The 22,075-nt window shown below is 44.7% G+C and overlaps 1 protein-coding gene across 2 annotated transcripts; it reads left to right on the forward strand.

Moving 5' to 3' along the window:
* Positions 1 to 4,316: 4,316 nt before the first annotated feature.
* TGIF1 (TGFB induced factor homeobox 1) lies at positions 4,317 to 12,945 on the forward strand. 2 transcript variants are annotated; one of them, XM_021686220.1, is made up of 4 exons: positions 4,371 to 4,760; positions 4,872 to 5,197; positions 10,847 to 11,073; positions 11,875 to 12,945. In XM_021686220.1, exons 2-4 carry the CDS (start codon positions 5,182 to 5,184, stop codon positions 12,448 to 12,450), a joined length of 819 nt encoding a protein of 272 aa, XP_021541895.1. In that variant the 5' UTR covers positions 4,371 to 4,760; positions 4,872 to 5,181; the 3' UTR covers positions 12,451 to 12,945. The 2 variants fall into 2 exon arrangements, with proteins under 2 accessions (XP_044777038.1, XP_021541895.1); XM_044921103.1 differs by lacking the exons at positions 4,371 to 4,760; positions 4,872 to 5,197 and adding an exon at positions 4,317 to 4,341.
* Positions 12,946 to 22,075: the final 9,130 nt, after the last annotated feature.

Below are 22,075 nucleotides of genomic sequence, written 5' to 3' on the forward strand. Positions count from 1 at the left end.
TGTGGCTATGGAAGAAATAAAGGGTTGAGCTAGATCCATGGTTCTCAACCAGAGGTAATCCCTGCGTCCCGCCCCCTCCCCCCACACACACCATTTCTATCCCCTCTGGAGGACATATGGCAATGTCTAGAGATGTTTTTATTTGTCACAACTTGGTAGAGAGGGTAATACTGGCAAGTAGTGGTTACCAGCCAGGGACGCTGATAAACATTGCACAGGACAGCCCCTGCAACAAAGAATTAGCCAGCCCCAAATGTTAACAGGGCTGTGGCTCAGAAACTCTGAGGTAGATGGTGGGGGGAGGGGGGAGGGGGTACATGAATTTAGGTCAGGAGGTCACAGAGACTTCTCTGGAGTGACATTTAGGCCAAATTTTGACTAATGAAAAAGAGCCAGACTTGCAGCAAGTGGTGTGGGTCCATCCTGGGCACAGCGGACTTGAAAACAACAATAACAATGAAAAATCCCTTACATTAGTGTGTTGTATACATATGCCCCTACGGAGAGCAAAGGGGGCAATTAAGAGATCTTTCATGTTTCACTGTGTATGGCTGTCTTGTTGAATTTTGGAGAATAGCTTTTTTTCTTCTTTTTAAATTTAAAAATGGGGAAGGGGCAGTACAAAAAGCAGGCAGATTGGAAGACAGCCTCTTATAAAACTACAGGTAGATTTCAGAGAAGAGGGAGATCTTAGAGTATGCCCCACCTGTTCAGGAGGCCCTGGTGTGTCATCTGTGGTTAGTCTCTGCTCTTCACCACCTTCTAAATCCAACGGACCTTCCCCCAAAGAATGACACAGATCACCTGATTTAAAGCCAAATATCTATGTCCAATACTTGGTTTATACCTTTTAGTTTCGTTATATTTGATGTGTTATTTATCTTGACTTTAAGGGGGGAAAAATAGCCCACCTTACAGTTTGTGTATTTAAATAAGTGTTTCATAAACTGGAAAACACAATATAGATACACACTGTTGCGAATATAAGGGGAGAGGCTGTGCTCAACTAATAAATCTTTTTGCTCTATTCCCTTGATTCCAAACCCCCTCTAGGTGAAGAGCGATGAGGACTGGACTAGAGAGGGCAAAAGCCTGGGAAAGGAAGTGCAGACCAGGAGGGAAGTGATTACAAAAGAAAGTAGTAGCCCCAGTTACATTATTCATGCAACTAAGAGGAGGAGAGTAATCCAGGTGGATAAAATCACCACAAGCTGGTTGTTGTAGCCCAAGCCCTTGGAAAGACAATGGCCAGCTTCTCCTCAAGCAGCCGAAGACCCTCTGACCTGAGATGTGAAAAGATGATTATGGAATCCTCCTGCACTGTTTGGAGCCCAGCAGTCTGCATATTTTATAAAAGTATCTGTTCCCCAGAGACTGGAAGCCAAAGGGATCCAGCGACTGTGTGAGTCATCATTCTTGCTGGAGGGAAATCATGCTTAATCAATGGTGGTCCAGTAGATGAATGAAATAAATACATTCTCTGATCACCTGACAGACCTGGTATATATATAAAAAATAATTGCACCTATCAACACACTTTCCTGGCTTATTTGCCTTTCTATGTTTCTTTTTTTTAAAAGATTTTATTTATATTTGACAGAGAGAGAGCGTGCACAAGCAGGGGGAGTGAGAGAGGGAGAAGTAAGCTTCCCGCGGAGCAGGGAGCACGATGCGGGCTCCATGCGGGGCTCGATCCCAGGACCGCGGGATCATGACCTGAGCCTAAGGCAGACGCTTAACGACCGAGCCTCCCAGACGCCCCTGCCTTTCTATGTTTCTTGTTGAGTTTTTGCCTGGGAAGGGTTTGCAGGCTGTGAAAAGTAACTTAACTTACACAACTCTGTGTCTTTTCTTGGCCTTGAGGCAGCTTCAAAAGATGACACCAAATGGAACTATGTGTGCCTAGAGGGAAAAAATAAATAATGGTGAAAAATGTTTATCAGCAGCCTTCTCCAGCACCAAGCACTTTCTCACTTTTACTCAAGTAATTTTCCAATTTAACATTCATATGAATTCAGGAAATAATATGTAGCAAAAGTGAATCCATAGCATTTCTTTTAGCACTGGAAGGGAAACCCAAAAGTCATTAAATCAGTTTAATCGAGAAGCCCTGCCTGGGACATTAAGGGACTGACAGAGCCAGAACTGAAACTTGTTTTTCCACCTTGAGAAAAGCAAATAAAAAATATCCTAAGCAATTGCTGGTTTTTCGAGCCCACTCTCTCGGGTTATTTTTCTTCCCGGTGTTATGCAGACTCTAGGCACTTTCTTCCCAGAATGCAACAATCCAAAGCTCTAAACAAGTTTGGGACCAGCCTTGGGCAGGGGTGGGGGTGGGAGAGCCATCACACAGAATGGTGCCGGTGTTCCTCTTTGGTGCATCTCGCCAGATTTAATGCAGCTTTGATATGATTCGCTCGAGCAAAAGGTGAACACTGGCCGGATCAAGCCGGCCCTCCAGCAAGAGAGTTTAAAGTTCGACTGTTTTCCTCCTCGCAATTTGAAAGAGGTTTCTAATTCTCCCCGCCCCTCCCCCTTCCCCTGTAAAGTTTGTTTTCTAGCTATAAAGTCGCTTCAACTCTCGGTTTCCATCCCGGTTGCCTGAGAATCGCAGTAATTAGCCAAGTTCACTTAGACGAAGAAAAAGATACCTTTGTGTACCTAATGAGAGCCACCGCGTGGCCAAGGATAACCACGCAGAAGGAAACATTTTGCCTCGGGCTTCTGTAAACGGGCAGGGGGAGGGTTAAGCCGACCCGAAGGCGTATTTTGTGGAGTGGCTTCGAAAGCGGCCGAGGCAGCCGAAGCAGCTTTCGAAGTTAGCAAACAAAGCGTCTCCCCAGTAACCGCCCGGTTCCAGACGAGGCTCCTGCCACTCAGACCGCGGAGTCGCAGCGTCGGCCGGCCCCCGGCTCCTCCTCCCTGCGTCCCTCTTCCCTCCTCCCAGTTCCCCAACGGATACGAGCCACCAATCCCCGCAACAAACAACCCTTCAAATGCAAGAGCGCCGCGGCCCTCTAACGGGCGGCCCCCTACCCCCTCCCCGCCCCACATCTGTCCTGCACCCGGGCGCAGCAGCTGATTCATCTCCAGCCAGGCCCGGGGAAGGAACTGCGCTCCAGCAAGTTGCAGGGTAGCTTCCAGGCTGGTGGTTTCCCCTAGGACCATGTTTCCCCCCCCCTTTGCCGTTTTAGATGTGTGTTCTCTTAGGTGCCGAGCAGTCGGCAAACCACAGAAGAAAAAAATCGTAAGGTTGCTGCCTTCTTAGAATGACGCTTTTTTCCTTGTTTATTCATTTTAAGTCCTGTAATTGGTAAAACCACCCAAGCTTTGTAAACTCTGGCCTTAATTCACTCTCGAGGCGGGCGTGTCTTTTTTTGGGAGGGCGAGTGGGTGGGAGGCTGGCTTTAATTTTCAGTGTAATCCTAAAACAGAGGCTCCAAAGTCTAGTTAGTCATCGTTTGGCTGCCTTAGTCTTCCTCGGGTTTAACCTTATTTCCACGGAGCTTTTCCTGCCGGCTTCTCCATCGAAGTTACAAAACAAAAACAGCACAGAGTCGAAACTGGAGGCAGACTCGGGCGCTGACGTCTCTACTAGGCTTATTTACGGTTTGGCTTTTTTTTTTTTTTTTTTTTTAAGTGATGGGGAAAGTCTTACAGCGGCATGCGACAGTTCGTTTACTTCAAAAACAACGGGACACACACGCGAAAACTAGACCCAGCGGAGAGGGCGCGGAGGGGGCAGGCGTTTCTTGAAATCAGCCAAACAGCATCTGGTCTTTTAAAAGGGTAATCTCATCAAGGAACTCCTGTTGGAGCCCTAACTCTCAACCAAAATAAACCAACAGGAACATGTGTTTACTCAATGGGTAGTTTCTGTTTGAAATACCCGAGGGGAGAAGGGGTCCCCTAACAGGGCTTAAGTCCTAAAAGTAGACTGTTTACCGAAACAGATGAGCAGCCCCAGTGTGGTCGCCCCCTTTCCTTAAAGGCGGCATCCGCCTGGGTCCGAGGGTGGGGGTTTCAGGCCGAGTTTTTGCAGTGCGGCGGGCGCGCGCCCGGGCAGTCCCCAGGCTGAGACTTTTTAAAGAGCATGTGAGCATGACAAGTGACTGTCCGCAACGTGTTAGATTTTGAAACTGCCTTGCAATCCAGTCCGGAACTCACAGCCTTAGCCCGGGGTAACAGACATTTGCCTGGGGTGTCTGTGTCTCACTCTCCTCCCCTAACCGCCCCCACCCACCCACCCACCGCCGTCCGGGTTGGAGGAAGAGCCCCGGGAAGGGCAGGGTGCGACGCGCCGCACCCGCGTGTCAATGGCAGCCGCGCATTCTGGAAGAAGTTGGTTCTTGTCCTGAATACTTTTCCTACGGTGCCCCGCCCCTTGAATCAGAAGCAGCTGTCTTCTCCTGAGGCTAGAGCCGGGACGGTGGAGTTTGGGGCAGCTGTCAAAAACGAGAGGGGAGCCTTTTCTTCCCCGGGGTGGAGGAGGGGGCAGCCTTTTTCCATCTGTTGCAATTTCCTAACCAAACGCACCCTCGCCAGCCCGAGGAAGAAAGGCCCAAAGGAGAAACCCGGGCGCCCGGCTGGTGTCGCTGCCGCCGCCGAGCGAGGGATGCGGGCGGCGTGCGCGCAGCAGGGAGGAAGGATCGGGTTTCTGGGCCCAGCCGCCCCCACGAGGGACGGGTGACAGCGGCCGGGGAGGCGCGGAGTGAGGCAGCGCGGCCCGAGAGCTCGGTGCTGTCCTCCCCAACTGGAAGGTGCGGGGGAGGGGCGGAGGAGCGGCGGGGCGGGCGGGGGACGGGGCGGGCGGCTGGGGGCGGAGGCAGGACCTCCTGTACCTTCCCTCTTCGCCTCTCTCACTCTGACAGCGCCGAGGTACGACGAGCAGGAGCGGGGAACAAAGGAGAGGAGTGGGGAGGGGAGCGAGTTGGGCGAGGGAGAGCCCCCAAGCCGGCTGCCAGAAGATCCCGGCAGGAGGAAGCCCAAGTGTCACTTGAATTCCACCCAAGGAGCGGGCGCCTGGGATCCGAGCGCCTTGATTAGCAATAACGGCTGGAGCGCGTCCTACAAGTTACGGGAGAGTCGGTCCGGAAGGAGGACAATCGCGCGCCCCCTTCGCCTCCGCTCCTGGCCCCTCGCGACCCCAGTATCAACTCGCGCTGGAAGGGGAGTTCCAGAATGAAAAGCAAGAAAGGTAAGGCTTGACGGGCTGTGCCCGCCGTGGGCGCGGGTGCCGGGGAAACGTGCTCGCCCGGCCCCACCGGGCCCCTCCGGGCCCCTCCGGGCTTGGGGCGAGAGTGACTTGGTGGACTTTTCAGCCCCGGGCTCTCAGGCAGGAACCGCCGCGGTTCTCTTTGTTGAGGCTGCGTCTGAAATGGCAGTTGCTGTTTTCCTTGTAGACACAACACGAGGGGCTGTTGTGGGGAGACGGGCCTCTCCACGCTGCTGGCACGTTGTCAAGAAACACGCTCAGCGCCTTGTTTGTGCGCCTCCAAGTTTCATTGTCTCAGCGGACACCCCACACTCCGCGGAGCCGCCGCGTGGCTTCTCGCTGGTTCTTGCGGGCGGAGGTGTGGGCCTGGTCGGGGGACCCCCGCCCCGATTCTTCCGGCCGGGACCGCGAAGCGGCGGCGCCTTTGTCTGAAAGTTGTGCTCCCGGGCCCCCACTCCCTCCCAGCTGGGCCCGGGCACTCTCTTCGCTGGGGATGGGGTGTTTTCACAATCAAGGAATGCGACTCTGGCCCCCAAACCGCCCGAGGGTGTCGGTAGCCTTGGAAAGCTAGACTTTTAAAAACTCCTAGCCTCTAAAAGTTTTCCCACGATGAATTTGGAGCAAGATGAAGAGTTAGGACTGACGGCGAGCAGCTTAAAGCGGCGTGTAGTCAGAATGAGTCCAAGTGTGACAAGCAGGCTTGGTTGTAAGTGCACAGAGTGAGTCTCTCATTGTTTCCACGAAGCGTTCTGGAAGCGTTACAACTAAAACTTGCCGTCAGTCTGGTTTAAAAACAAAATACACAGGAAAAAAAAAAACCCACCGCCACGAAAGGTCAAAGAATGTTAACTCCCTTTTGAAGTTAACTTTTTGAGTCCCTGACTGGGAGGTACCCCGAACGTTCCGTGGTGAGCCAGAGTTGGCTTTTCTGTTGTGATTTATGTGGAGTGGTTCAAAACAGAAGTTAATCTCTCAGGGAAGCCAGCGCGGGGGCGGGGGCGGGGGGGGGGGCGGCTGCTGCGCATGCCCAGGAGCGTCCCGGAGTTTTTGTAACTCCACATTCTTTCAGACTCGTCCAGCGGATACAGCCAAAACTCAATATTGTTAGTGGGGCAGCCTTCAACCCAAGAGGGTTCCTTCGGCCACGTTTTCACCTTGGAGTTCTGTTCCTTTCATTCTGGGCCGGTGGCTTCAAAACACGCGGAGTTTCTTAACCCATGTTTCCCCAGGGAGAGTAAAATTAAATGTCAACACCCGGGACATTCATAGTAGTTGGTGGTAGGACTCCCAGCGAACCATCCTCCAAGGGACAGTGAGAACGTTGAGGGTTTAGAGGTTCAGATGTTTAAAAGGACTCGGTAACAAACGCGCGCGGGGAGCGCCCGGGGTGGCGTCTGGGAGGCTGTGTCATCTCGACAAGGACTGACCGGTCTAGATCCTTACTGGAAGGCGTTCTCGCTCTCTTGGTGGAACTGACGGAGATCAGTTGGGTTTGTTTTTGTAGAGTGGTTCTTGGGAGCCGAAACCAAAGCTGGGTTTCCGCCGGGGGCGGGCTCCCCCCATTGTTCGGGCTCGGATGGGGAAAGCGCAGATCTGCCTCGCAGATCCTCCCCCGCAGCCCCTCGGGTACGCTCCCGCGGCTCTCCTCGTCCCCCCCACCGCCAGCGCCCCTCGCCCTTCCCCGGAGCCCCCCTCGAGTACCTCCCGGTCTCCCTCTCCCCCCACCCACCCAGCAGAGGAACTAGGCTGGCCGCGGGGTGGGAATATTCGGGGTCAGCGGCCCGGGGCGCGCCGGGTAAGGTCCTGCCTGCTACCGAGCGCCGACTCATGGAAACAATGAAAGGTGACGTGTTGGAAGGGAAACTTTGCGACTGGTTCACAGCTTGTGCGGGGGAGCCGAGACTGCTGAGATTGCCCAGTTTCTTTCCCTTTTTAGGTTTTCCCGGCAAATCCTATTGAGGGTGGGCAGACTCCTCAGAATGTTGAGATTCACAGCACCGTTTTCTAGTTTCTTCTTGTAATCTGAAACTCTTTAAGTCCTCTAGTCGTGTAGTTGGAGGGGCCCATTTCAGTTGAGGCTGAGAAACTCGCAAGAACAAAAGCCTCCCTGGCTGTCCTGCCTCCCGGGCCCCTCCCTCTCCTCCTGTCCTCCTGCGTCCTGCCTCCCCGCCCCTTTCCTAAAACTACCTTGGAGGGGGCCCGCGTTCCCGGTCTGCTCAGCCAGGAGCCGGGAAGAAATCTGTCCTGCTGGCTTGTGCAGTTGGACTGTTGTCTGTTTTATAAAAGTCTGTGAAAATCTTTTCAAGTTTTCTTGGAGACAAAAGTACTTTAAACTCAGTTGCAGGGCCCGAGATTTGGTAAGCCTGGTTTGTGATAATAGTGTCTCGTCTTTAGAAAGCTGAGGATATCAAAAGGTTCCCACCCCGCGACTGGCTTTAAAACAAGCAGAGAAGATTCAGTGAGGAATGTCCCCGACGTCTTTTTACTCCTAGTTTCTGTCAGTTTGGAATTCTTGCTTTAGAACTGCTCTCCAGCTGGGTCCAGCCAAGCGCACCTTGGAGTTTGTGCCTGGGGTGTTAACTACGATTCCCGTGACATCTCCTGAGATACTCTAATCAGGAAACTTGTTAGGTTAGGTTTCCATTTTTCCTAATTGTATACTTAAACTTTTCCTTCGATTATTCCTATTTCTAGATCCTTCTCTGGCATCTTCCAGATATTTTTAAAAAGTCCCAACTTCACAACCACGATCTCTGGCCTTCCCTCGCCACCCCCAACCCCAGGTCCTATTAAGAAAAGATTGATTTTTCGCGCTGTGGGATCCATAGGCCATCTTGTGGCTTCCTGAACATTTCCTTGTATGTGGATGGGGTAAGAGGCTTGTGATCCCCCTCCCCCGCCACCACATTTTTTAAAGTGTAAGCAGAGCAGGACCTTTGGAAACAAGTGGTAACCGGGAAACTTTTCAAAAGCTGTTACAATAGGAAATGAGTAACGTGGAAAAGTCTTTTTGTTTTTCCAAGCTGAGCCACAATCCGGAGGGAGAGTTTTAATGAAAACAGTCCTGACAGCAGCAAACGTGGTTTGCTGCAGTGAAATATCAGCTGGTGTGGCCAAGGAACTTGAAGTCTTAACTTCCTGTTACTTCAGCTTTTGTGCACATATTGGAAATACTTGTTAAGAGGTCCAGAGGCCTGGCATTCATTTATTTAAATGAACTGAGAACAGAGTAAAGTCACACTGCAGTTTAGTGTTGCTTAACTGAAACCCTTTTGTGTGTCAACTAACCTATTCTGAAAGATCAGGCTTCTTGTCAAACTGAGCAAGCAGATCAAAGGGCAGGCTTCAGGGGTTTTTTGTGTTTGTTTCAAACTCTTTGTTATTATCAACTTACAGTTGGGAATTCACTGTTCACTGAGGAAATTTTCACACTTTTCTAGTTTAAAGGGGGGGAGGGGGATTATAGCCTTGAGAAGAATGTCTGGCTTTTCAGACATTGAAGAGTTTAAACAAATTGCTTTATTCAAATTTGCCTTAGTCATTCAATTACTTGACACATTTTTTAAAAGTTAGATTTCTTTATTAAGGTAAATGTAAAACAGGAACTCAGTTCTAATTTCTTAAGGTATTTATTAATAGTTCTTTACCCAAATTTCAATATAGGTTTTAAAAGTTTCTCATCTATTCTACAGTGAAAGCGGTTTCAGTTTTAAATGTGCCTCTTTTTTTTTAACTTTTTTTTTTTTTAAGCAGTTTAAGGAAAACTTCTGGGAAAGGAACATCAAATACATGGCGGTTAAAACTTCGGATTCTTGTGCTGTTTATTGATGGCTATTTGTTAAGCCTTGAGCTAAAGTGAATTTGCAAGATCATCCTGCTCTTTTGTTAGAACTTGCTTTACTTTGTCTTTGGAAGGTTCTGCCTTTTCTGTGGACACTCCCTCCAGCACCATCTGCCCCCTGCAGTCCAAAACTAAAAATGTGTCCCCAAGTGAAGTCAGACTCAATTAACTGCGAGCTAGCTCATCAACGAATCTTGGAATGAGTAACTTTTTGAGTGTTAAAATGCCTTAAAAGGATGGGTTAAAAAATTTTTTTAATGCATCGAGTGGTTTATCACTGTGGAATATTTCTCTTATTTTTTTATCAAGGTAAACCACTCTGAATTGCATTAACAAAGTTAAGAACTTTCAATTTTCTTTCAATTTCATGTTATTTTAATTGTCTTTATATAGAAATACTGGTATTTTCAAGCATGCGATAGTTTGTAATTCATTTACATTTTAAACATTCTAGATTGTCTTCAAAATAGAGAATATGTTCCTTTAGTCATTCAGAGTTGCCAGTTGTCCTTTTGAAAGGGGGGAGGGTTCATAGCATTTGTAATTTAAATTTTTTAAAGTTCTCAAAATTATGTTTAAATGTTAAAGGAGCCAGGTCTGAATTTTTGTTGACCCCAGTCTATTATATGTGATGTAAATATTCTCTATGGCTGTGAATTCTTAAGATTTCTGGTAGGATTAAAGTACTTACAGACAAAAGAGAGTTTCCTGGGGGGGGGGGTGCATATTCAGTTTTCTTTGTCATGTAATAATTTAAGACTGAACTATAGTTCTTGGTATCTAGTATTTAGATTTTGATTAAACTGCCAGTTGAAATTTATAGAAATTTAAAAAGTTTATTCAGTATTAGCATCTTTTGACCTCTTACTCAAGTACTAGGAGTAGAAAAATATTTTTGTATAATGAAACTGAAAACTTCAGTGGCTGTTTGTATTTAGTAAAACGTGACCGGTAGTGTTGTCCATTAAAAGTAGGTGTCTAGTCTGAATAAATGTAGGTAGCAATGAGAAAGAAATGACCATGGAGTTGGCAGAAAAAATTGACATACATTTTACCTTCAGAAATCTAACTAGGTTGGGGCGCCTGGATGGCTCAGTCGGTTAAGTGTCGTACTCTTGCTTGCAGCTCAGCTCTTGATCCCAGGGTCGTGAGTTCAAGCCCCTCTTTCGGCTCCACACTGGATGTGGAGCCTACTTTAAAAAAAAAAAAAAAAAAAGATTATATATAAACTGGGTTGTGTGTAATTTTCCCTCCTTATATAAGTGGGATAAATGTATGACTCTGCCCTTTTGTTTCCAGCTTGCAATGGAAGAAGGAGGCAGAGTAGCATTTAAAATGTACATTAGGACCCTTGGATTGTTTTTCCTAAGTTAGCAGTGACCTCAAAGAAAAGGGTGTTAGATACATTCCATCTGCTGAAGCACCTTTTCTGTTTCACATGTAACAAACTATTCACTTTGGGTGCAGCGTTGCCCCCCCCCCCCCCCCCCCCCCCCCCCCCCCGGCTGCACTGGACTTTTCTGAGCATCACTCAGAAGGAATGTGAGAAGTTATATTCTACAGGAAAGTGGGTATGAAAGGGCTCCTGACAGTTGGTTGAGAATCTATAACATGCCACTGGTCAGATAACCCTTGAGACTTTGACATGTGGTCTGATACATCAAAATAGAAAATACTGGTCCTTCGCTTGGCTCCCAGGAGTCAAGACAGTATGGTTACATGCTATATGGTCAGAAGAGATAAGCTGTGCATTCGGTGCTCCCCTGATAAAAGCTTTTGTCCTTGACCAGGTGTTGTTGCAGCATCGGGCAGTGAGACGGAGGATGATGACAACATGGACATCCCCCTGGACCTCTCCTCCTCTGCTGGTGCAGGCAAGAGAAGGCGAAGGGGCAACCTGCCCAAGGAGTCTGTTCAGATTCTCCGCGACTGGTTGTATGAGCACCGATACAATGCCTATCCCTCAGAGCAAGAAAAAGCATTACTGTCCCAACAAACACACCTGTCTACACTACAGGTAAGAACTCGAAGTGTATGTACGGGGAGGTGGTTTCTTTTCCTTTCCAAAGACATTTTATAGCATTCCTGTTTATCAAATCATTAAATGCCTCCCCACTCAAAAAAAAAGAAGAAGAAGAAGAAGAATTTTCTCTTGAAAACTTTAAAGTACTAAAAGCTAATAACTGACTATTTAGAGAAACAGAAACACTTGACAGTCATCTGTCAAATAGCATTTCCTTTAATGCCTAAAAGGGCCTTCTTTTATGCACCAAACATAAAGAGGAGGTTAAATCTTCCTCTATTGCCCAGGAAACTGGTTTGATATTTAAACAAGGACAGACTTCAGTGAGGTAATTCATGTTATGTCTGTTGACACAGTCATTGGAACTGGGAAAAATCAGTAACTGGGAGGAGTGGCCCTTTTCATACAGGAAAAGTTTTCCTGTAGTTGGTTAACTTAAATGCTGGGGCAGTAGGTAATAGGTTAATAAGGGGGAGCGTTAAAGGGTAAACTTCCCTCCCTAAACTCATTTTCAGACATTTGAGAATTTTTATCCTTTTCTTCCTCCTGAAAAGGCTTAAGGATGATGAGATTTTTAAAAAGGGGGGGGCAGAATTTGTATTAGAAGAGGAGGACGTTTATGGCAGGAAATAGCTCTCTTCCTTGGCGGTGCTCGAATACCTTGAAATAACTTTGGAAGTTCCGATAAGCCTTTTCATGCCTTCTTTACTGCAAAGAGAGAGATCAATTAGGCATCCCACGGAAGGTTCTCAGAACGTGTCTGCCGAGTGTTGAAGCATACCTGTATGATTTCAGGTCTGTAACTGGTTCATCAACGCCCGCCGCAGGCTCCTCCCAGACATGCTGAGAAAAGATGGCAAAGATCCAAATCAGTTCACAATTTCCCGCCGTGGGGCCAAGATTTCTGAAGCGAGCTCTGTGGAGTCAGCCATGGGCATCAAAAACTTCATACCAGCTCTAGAGGAGAGCCCATTTCACTCCTGTACAGCTGGACCAAACCCAGCGCTGGGGAGGCCGCTGTCGCCCAAGCCGTCATGCCCAGGATCGATATTGGCGCGTCCGTCAGTGATCTGTCATACCACTGTGACTGCCTTGAAAGACGTGCCTTTCCCTCTCTGCCAGCCGGTAGGTGTGGGACAGAACACAGACAGACAGCGGGTAGCGGCGGGCAGCTTCACAGACACCTCCCTCCTGTACCCAGAGGACTCATGTAAATCTGGACCAAGTGCAAATCCACAAAGTGGTCTTTTCAACACTCCGCCCCCTACTCCGCCAGACCTCAACCAGGATTTTAGTGGATTTCAGCTTCTAGTGGATGTTGCACTCAAACGGGCTGCGGAGATGGAGCTTCAGGCTAAACTTACAGCTTAACCCATTTTCAAGAAGAAAAGTTTTCACAGGTGTTATGATTGTCAGGGTGATGGCAAGAGTCGAACTGCATTATTTTATATATTTTTTTATTAATATTTGCACATGGGATTGCTAAAGTGAAGCTTCCTGTTACTGAGAGGTCTTCAATGGAATACAGTCATTCCAAGAACTGTAAACTCAAAGCTACTGTAGAAACAAAGGGTTTTCTTTTTTAAATGTTTCTTGGTAGAGTATTCATAATGTGAGATGGTTCCCAAGATCATGTGATTATTTTTTTTCTCTCTCTCTCCCCTTCCCTTTTTTGGTTCGTTTTTTGTTTTTTGTTTTTTTTTTCAGACTGTGCAATACTTAGAGAACCTATAGCATCTTCTCATTCCCATGTGGAACAGGATGCCCACATACTGTCTAATTAATAAATTTTCAATTTTTTTTTCAAACAAGTATGAATCTAGTTGATTGATGCCCTTTTTTTCATGATGTAATAAAGTATTTTCTTTAAAATTTACTGTAATGCAGAGTATTTTGTTGAGGGAGGCATTTCTTAAAAATGAGTAGGATTATAGCACCCAATGAGCAGGAAATTGGGGGTAGGGTGGGGTGTGAGTTAGGGGGGTGTCACGAGCTCTTTGAAGAACCGTGGACAACAAGCCAGTACTTATAAACAGGATGTGTGATATTTACTCTTGATAGGAGGCATAAGCAGGGCCTTAAATCTTGACTTAAAACTGCATGACAAACTGAAATGATTCATTCCATCAGTGTTTAGCTAACCACCAAATCCCTTGGTGATCTGTCCTGCATATTTTAAGACATGGCCAGTGTTGAAAAAAGGTCTCCAAGCACCTGATTAGGGCTTAAGTTTTCAGAAGTAAACAACAACCTAAGGGGTCCCTCTGTATTTCCGTCTTTCACATGGCCCTTTAAAATAACCTTTATCAAGTGCTACAGTTACGTTAGGCCTCTACATTCAAACATGGCCTGAATTTGTACAGAAGTCACTTCTTAAAACATCTTAAAACATTTTCTAAAGTGATTAAAACAGTGGGGTTCTGTCTGCCATGGGATTCTTTGTGTATTAGGTTTATTTTCTAAGGTCACTGTGGGTGAAAGCTGGTGCCATACACAAGTGGAGTTTGTTGGGATAGACAATTGCTTACGAAGCCAGGATAGCCAGAAGGGAGTTGGTGGTGTTCCTTTCACTTACATGGTTGACCAAATTTGTCACATGCCACAAAACCATTCTTTGTAGTCATGCTTAGTGTGAGGTTTCTTTGTTATTACAGTCCTGTTCTTTCCAGCCCCGCTCCAGCTAGGAACTGGCTGAGTTTGAGGCAGTATCAGAGCTTTCATACTGCTTAAAGAACGTAGAAGAATTCTTTGAAAAGTTAAGCTTGTCTAATTTTGTCAACTTCTTAAGAAAGTCCCTTCTGTAGAAAGAGCTAAACTCAAAGACTTGTAAATAGAAAAGCAACACCGATAAGTAAAACGAAGAGTTGGAAGTCAAGTATGTGAGGCAAGGGTGTGTTCTAGCCTGTGACGGGTACAGTGCCGAAGGGCATCTCAACCACAGGGTCACAGAAGTAGATGTAAACCAGAAAAAGCAATAATAAAGTGAATAAAAGGAAAGACTATCAAATGTAAGTGAAATAAACAAAGATGACTAAGACTCATAACCTGCTCTAATAGCTAGATCAAAGACTGAAATTCTTTGAATAGAGATAAGGGAGACCTGCGAGTCCTGAAAGGCTTCCCTTGTTAAGATGTTTCATTAATACTAGCAGGGAGAGAGAAGGAGCCGTATGAGTGATTTGAAAGAAAAATGTCAAGGGTCGAATGAAGCCCAAAGGTTTAAAACCAAAAGAGTCCTCCAAAATTGCATGTGTTTTATTTATTTGTTTTTAATCTCTTGAGGTTGATATAGATCCTGGTTGATAATAACTGGTGTGTAATAAATGTAAACCATTAAAAAAAACCAGCAAAATATAATTGGAACGTGAAATGTAAAAGACCATATAACTATTCATATTGAAGCCAAGTAGAAATTAATTCCGTGCTTAGTATTTACATGATCTCTTTTCACTTACTTTTAGCTCTGTGTTTTTGTGTTTAAAGTTCATCCCTTTTCGATAAGATACTGTTGGGTCTTGCTTTTTATCTGGCCTAACAATCTCTGCCTTTTATTTGGTGTATATACTTGATTTATGTTTAATATAATTTTTTGTTTACTTTTTTTTAAGTTTTAGTTTTAATTCCAGTTAACATACAGTGTTATATATATTTAATATAATTTTTGATATGTGTCTTTTTGGTTTTTTTCTCCCTCTGCTCCTCTGCCTTTCAGGTTAATTGAATATTTTTAGTGCTTCATTTTAATTTTTCTATTGGCTTATGAACTATACTTTTTTTTTAATGGTTGTTCTAGGGATGTACAACATACATCTTAAATTTACAACAATCTAGTGTTAATATTCTACAACTTCATACAAATTATGGAAACTTGTAACAGTATAGTTCATTCATTCCCTTTGTTTTTTATATATATTATAGTTAGATATATAATAAATCTAACTACAATGGTATAATTTTTGTTTTAAACAAGTCCATGTCTCTTTAAAAATTAAAAGAGAATGTATATATAATCTTTTATTTTTGTTAAATATTTATCACTTCTGGTGCTCTTCATTCCTTCTTGTGAATCCAAATGACATGTTATCATTTCTCTTCAGCTTAAAGAATTTCCTTGAGAATTGTGCAGGCCTGCCACTGACAAATCATCTGTTTTTGTTCATTGAAAATGATTTATTTTACTTTAATCTTTGAAGGACAGTTTCACTAAAGATAGAATTCTGAGTTGATGGTTTTTGCTTTTTATTTTTTTCCATCACTTTAAAGGCATTTGTTTTCTGGCTTCCATTGTTTGGGATGAGACATCAGTTGTCTCATTGTTCTCTTGTATGTAATGTCTTTCTCTGGCTCTTTTATCTTTGGATTTCTGCAGTTGGACTATGATGTGCTTAGGTATGGTTTTCTTTGTATTTGTCCTGCTTGGGGTTGAACTTACTGCATCTGTAAGTTGATGTTTTGTTTTTACCAAATTTGAGAGAATTTGGCCATTATTTAAATTTTGTTTTCTGCCTTTTTCTCTCTAGAACTTCCGTAGATTTATATTAGATCCCCTGACATTGTCCTACATGTCTCCAGGCTCTGTTTTTCTTCAATCTTGTTTATTTTTCAAATTGAATAATTTGTATTAAGTAATTTTTAAAAAAAGATTTTATTTATTTACTTGAAAAAAAGAGCACAGGTGAGGGTGGGTGGGCAGAGGGAGGGGGAGAAGCAGACTCTGCTGAGCAGGGAGCCTGACTCGGGGTTCGATCCCAGGACCCTGGGATCATGACCTGAGCCAAAGGCAGACACTTAACTGACTAAGCCACCCGGGTGCCTCTCTATTAAGTAATTTTTAATTCACCAACTCCTCTGCTGTCTCTAATAGGCTGTTGAGCCTATCCAATGGATTTTCATTCAGTTATTATATTTTTTACATGTATCATTCCCATCTGGTTCTTTTTTTATTATTTCTGTTTCTCTGTTGAGATTTCCCCATCGGTTTATTAATTATAAGTATATTTTCTTGTAAGCTATTTACAGTAGGTGTTTTTAAAGTATTTGTCTATTAACATGTCATAATCAGTCAGTTTGACTGTACTTTGCTTCAGGAAGGGTCACATTATTTTTTTGCTTGTCTAGTGATTTTTTTTACTTTATGCTAGACATTATAGATGATATCTTATAAGGATTCTGGATTCTGCTACATTTCTCTGAAGAGTGTTATTTTTGTTCTGGCAGGCAGTTCATTTGGCAGGACTGAAACTTCAAAATCTGTCTTCCCTGTCATAAATAGTAGCTCAAATGTCTGATCAGTTCTTTCAGTTTTCAGCTGTAGCCTTTTAGTGGGCCTATAGGAATCTCCCTGCACAAGCGGGCCAAGGATTTGGACAGAGTTTAGATTCAGAGTTAGGTTTGCTCCTTCTGCTGCTCCCTCCTTTGCAGCATTCCTCTCCTAACTTTCCATCTGCTCTGCCAACTCCAGCTCTGTCCTTAATATCTCAGGTTGCGGAGGCTGCAGCTTTCTCCCACTCTAGTGAAGAAGAGAGCCCTCAAGCATCAAGCCACAATCTGCGCATCTTATTCCTGCAAGTTCCCTTCTTTTAATGGTAAACAACCCTCCAGTTTCTACCTGCTGCTGTTGGTCATTCTCAGGCCTCCAGGTAGCTTTTTGTTTAATTTTTTGTTCACATTTTGTTATTATTACCTGTAGGGAAGTTAGTCTGAAAAGAAATGACTCCATCATTCCTAGAAACTAGAATTTTACTATAGTTACCTTTAAATGCTAAATGACGAGTTCTCAACTTTACCTGCGAATTGGAATCACTGGAAAGCTTTAAAAAAACAAAAACAAAAACAGGGGTACCTGGGAGTCTCAATCGGTTAAGAGTCTGCCTTTGGCTCAGGTCATGGTCTCAGGGTCCTGGGATCAAATCCCACATTGGGCTCCCTACTCAGTGGGGAATCTGCTTGTCCCTCTCACTCTCCCACTGTGCTCTCTCCCCTGTCTCTCTTTCAAATAAATAAAATATTAAAAAAAAAAAGTAACAACAACATAAAACAAAAACAAAAACCTGTAGCTTGGCTTATTAGCCAGTTTCTCTACATAAGTAGAAAACTAGGAGTTCTCTTTCCATACCTTAAAAAAAATTGTTTTTTTGCTTTTTGTTGCGGTATTAGACAATTTTTGTAAGAAATGTAATTTGGTGCCCCTGGGTGGATTGGTTGGTTAAGCATCTACCTTTGGCTCAGGTCCAGGATCCCAGGACTCAGGTCATGATCCCAGGGTCCTGGCAGCTGGCTCCCTGCTCAGCAGGAAGCCTGCTTCTCCCTCTCCCTCTGCTGCTCCCCCTGTTTGTGCTCTCTCTCCGTCTCTTTATCTCTTTCTCTCTCTCTGACAAATAAATAAAATCTTAAAAAAAAAAGAAATAGCAATAATTTATGGTTGATGGTCATAGGAGGACAGCTAATAAATGAGGGAAGCATGATAAAGTGATGAATACAGTAATAGGTACTATAAGGATTTCATCAAATGGCAAGGAAATAGTTTTTGAATGAAATGTTTCATAGACATCAATAGAATGTACCACCTTTGAAGTGCTGAATGGTTGACTTGCAAATGAAATGAAATTCCATGGTGGGAATTCACTCAGACTTGGAGAGAACATATATATAGACCAGACATTTAACTAAATAACATACAGGTAAGGAAAATGAAACCATAGATAAATTTTTGTTTTGAAATTTGATTTACTCAAATGATTCTGTGAAAAGTCAATGTGTATCACATTAGTTAACATTCCCCCCCCCCCCCCGCAGCTTATGTGTATAGTAAATCTCCACAATCTGGAACATTACTTATTTTAAATTCTCTAATCAACAGTCCTTCAAGTTGTAATGTTTTCTATAAATGTATCATCTATAAACGCAGTGTTGCAATGAAAAATGTGAGATTAATTAGGAAAGGAAAAGAAACAATATTGAACACGTATTTTATTAGTATTATATTTATCGAACAGTTTATGTACATATCTCATTTAGTCCTCACAACCCTGGTGGGAGATGTTATTCCCATTATGTAGCTAAGGAAACTGGGACTCATCCAAGTTCAAGTTATCTGTGGTTTCTGGCTAACAGAGCCCTCATTCACTAGGCGATTCTGCAAGCTCCCACTCTTTCCACACACGATGCCTGAAATGAAACAACTTGGACCTGTCCCGTTTTTATCATACTTTTGTTCAATAAAGATTTGATGGTTGCTTTGGCAGATGATCATATACAAGTTTTATTTTCTAAGTACCTCTATTTTTCTGCTATCAAACTCTGTGCTGTCCCCCATTGCTTTCCCCTTTGGCCACCTCTGCCTCTCAGGGAGACTTAACAGGATCTGACACATCCTCTTGATTTCCTAAGTCCTATGACTAGCCAGGGCCTGAAATAATGAACTCTCCAATGCCAAGAAATCTGTTTTGGAGCTTCTCTGTGTAAGTCTTAACACCTAATCTCTGATTCAGTGCATTTCATTTCCCTTTCTAAGTATCAGCTTTCTGAGCCTGCAACCTTGCAGCTACTACTTTTTCTTACTACATGTCTGTTTGGGGTGGTGTTTCGGTTTGTTTTTTGACCCAGAGAAACTTCAGACTTATCTTAGTGTCTATAGTTACTCTGTGCTGCTCCTTTCAATTTCCTCTGTATAAAAGTTAAGTCTTTGGGGAAACTGTGTTTTCCCAAATAGAGATGAGGGACTGCCCTGGACCAAAGGCACAGCTTCAAGAAGTAACACATTTAAAAGGAGTGTGAAGATTTATGACAGTGCCTTTCCACTCTTCTCTCCTCCAACCCCAAAATATCACCTTTTCTTGAAACAAGGCCATGTAAACTGATTAGAGCCAGAGATCTTAAATGGTCTACACCAGGGGGCAAAGATCGGCTTTAAAATAAATACCTCCAAGCAAAGAAAACAAAGCTGAGCATTATTTCCCTTTCAGAGACCTCAGATACAGCTGGGGGGAAAAATTTTGTGCAAGTTCTCTAATGGACTGCCACCTCCAAGCTTGACTCAAAGGTTGACTTTATTTGGTGAAATGTGTTGCTATTCACAGGCAGGTGCTGCCCTGTTTCGCCAAGTCCGTGTTAACTTGAACCTGCAGAGGTACCTTTGATCAGCTCCCTGAGAACCTCACGAGCTTCCCGAGTTGGCTCCGGAAACATCAAAAGAACTGTAAAGCAGACTCTAATCTCAGCCTTCCTGTTTCTGTGTCTGCTCACTGGGTTCACATAACAGCATGTTTTCCTTGAAGGGCGTTTGCCATGATTAGACTGACTGTCACAAGGTCAAACCTGCATCCAGGTACAGTGGGTGACTCCTTTTTGTAACTCAATCTCTGCAAATGGAGAGTCAGGGAGGGTTCTCAGGCTCATGTGCAATGCCGTGTACGTGATGATGTAAATCGGTGCCTGCTGGCCTGATGCTGGAAGTAACTGGAAGACATAGTTCAGTTTAGGGGAACTCTGTTCACCGTAAAGCAGCTAGGAAGTGCAACATATTCTGTCCACGGAGATGACCCCCAGACAGCAGGTCTGGGTGCTATTAACTGGGCCTCCGACAGCTTGGGAACTTTGAGTTACAAACAGCAATGTCCCTTACCGAGGGATCCCGAGACATACTCAGACCTCAAGAGTGTATCACTAGCCCAAGAGTGAATGGTCAGATAACATCCAGTCTTCTTTTTTTTTTAATTGGTCTCTCATCCTTTTGACACTCAACTACAAGTCAATAGGTGTCCTTGGGCTCCATTTCTCTTTCAAAGCCCATACAATTTTGGCCGCCAAGATTTTGTCCCTCTGCATTTGGATTTTTTTTAAATACTTTTTTTTTTTTTTTGACATTGCATTGAGAGGTGTTTTAGAACAACTGGGGCCGTAGGTGAAAGACAATTGAACTTGTGAAGCCTCAGGGAAGTTAGTTGGCATCTCACTAAGCCTGGATGTCACCTCTAAATCTGGTAAAAATACCTAAATCGGAAACCCTTTAAAAGTTTTAGAGCAAAGCAGATTGACCTACAAATACATGTGGTTGTTGCAAGTTAGATAGACGGAACCTACCTCTACACAGCCACCATTACCTGGGCGGGGTTCAGAGTCCTGCTTCCACATTGCCTCCGGGCAGGTGAATGCTCCTAATCCGGCTTCAGCCTTTGATCTTGTCCTGCCAGGCCCAACCCCGCCTATTCTTCCCACCTCCTGGCTGCCTTTCTCCCTGTCTTAAAATAGCAGCAGGTCAGTTTCCTTTCCCCACTCTTCCTGCTGTCTTCCTTCCTTCTCTCTTGTTATCCGAGGAAGTGGTGTAAAAGCTTCAGAAATGGGTTGTAGCCTGGAGAGAGTGGTGGCCCTTCTGCTGAAGACAAGGTAATCCTCTCTCTCTCTCTTTCTCTCTCTCAAAGCTGTTTGAATTTTTACCAGAGCATCATTCCTGCAAAGTTCAAAATAATACCAGTTCCTCTTTACTAAGGGGCTGACCATCCAGAGAGGTTTGCTTTCTCCTCCCTCTGGGGTCCCTTAAGAAAAACACTATGAAGAGATCTCATGTTGCCTTTTGTGATTTTTGTTGTTGTTCTCGTGAAAGATGTGAAATTTATGATGACCATGGAACAGAAACAGAGGTATACTTTTTCATTGTTTTCTTGGAGGCAGAAGGTCTTTTCTGGATCATTTAGATGAGACACAAACACTGGGTTTGTCTCTTAACCTTTTTAAGTTACGGGATCTCTCCAAGCGTGAGTCCCCTCATCTCTTATTTATCCTCTAGAGAATATTTTTAAGATACCACAGTCAGTCTTTTTACTAGAAACAATAACTGGTCGAATAACCTCATTTGTCTATTCTTGGGTGTCTTGCTTTTGCTTCATTCCCTAGTTACTCAAGGACAATGTCTCTCCTTCAACTCTTCTGTCTTTGCTCTTTGCTCTCCTTTTCTCTTTACCCCCTTTTTTTGTTTGCCAGCTTATCATAAAGGACATTATAAAGGATACAGATGAACAGCCAGGTGAAGGGGTAACGTTGGATGAGGTCCAGAAGGGGGTGGAATGCAGGAGCTTCCGTCCCCACGGACCTGCAGTGGGGGGGGGGGGGGGCACCGTGTGCGCATGTCTTCACCAACCTACAGGCTTCTTGCCTCTTGTGACTTTGATTCACAGCTGAAGTTGCTGCCCGACCTGGGAGGAAGAGCACTGAGCTCTACTTCAGAACTAAGTATTGTACTAGGCCAGCACAACACTGGCTTCTCGAAAGATGCTCTGCCCCACCTCTGAGAGCACTAACTTTCTAAGGACTTAAGCAATAATACCTATAGATCTGGTAACAATGTCGTTTTTTTTTAAATCAATAAAAGGCCCACAAGATACTGATCATCATAGTATGAGTAAAAGATTGACTGTGTAACAGAGTGCAAATAAAAAGTTTGTGACTGGGGTCTCAAAATGATGAAATGTCTCTTTTCCTTGGGGAAAACTATCAAGAGGGATGATGCTGCCGTCCAGGGAGGAGAAAAGCCTACATTAAACTATTAAACTGGGGGACACCTGGGTGGCTCAGAGGGTTAAGCGTCTGCCTTCGGCTCGGGTCATGATCTCAGGGTCCTGGGATCAGCCCCGAATTGAGCCCAGCATCGAATTGAGCCCAGCATCGGGCTCCTGGCTCAGCAGGGAGGCTGCTTCTGCCTCTCCCTCTGCTCTTGCTCTCTCTCTGTATCTCTCTGTCTCAAATGAATAAATAAAATCTTAAAAAAAAAAAAAAAAGACTATTAAATTGGAAAGGCTAAGTGTTTTGTTTCTGGTAGCAGTGACGAAGCGGTGTGGGGGAGGGGAAGGGGGGGAGACAGACTGGGCTGGTGCCCTGAGAGGGAGGTGGCGGTGAGCAGAGGGGGGCAGAGTGCCAGGCCTGCCCAGTTGCCCAGTTGCCATGTCTTCCCCTGGAGACAGAAGTGGGGAGGATCTCAAGGAGTTCCTGAAGACTACAGAGC

The sequence above is a fragment of the Neomonachus schauinslandi genome, chromosome 14, assembly GCF_002201575.2.
Source record: "Neomonachus schauinslandi chromosome 14, ASM220157v2, whole genome shotgun sequence".
Taxonomy (NCBI): Eukaryota; Metazoa; Chordata; class Mammalia; order Carnivora; family Phocidae; genus Neomonachus; species Neomonachus schauinslandi.

Coding starts and splice junctions, on each gene's coding strand:
- TGIF1 (XM_044921103.1), top strand. CDS start 4,317: ATGGCAGCCGCGCATTCTGGAAGAA. Junction 4,342..10,846: donor AGCCGCGCATTCTGGAAGAA/GTTGGTTCTTGT, acceptor GTCCTTGACCAG/GTGTTGTTGCAGCATCGGGC. Junction 11,074..11,874: donor CACACCTGTCTACACTACAG/GTAAGAACTCGA, acceptor GTATGATTTCAG/GTCTGTAACTGGTTCATCAA.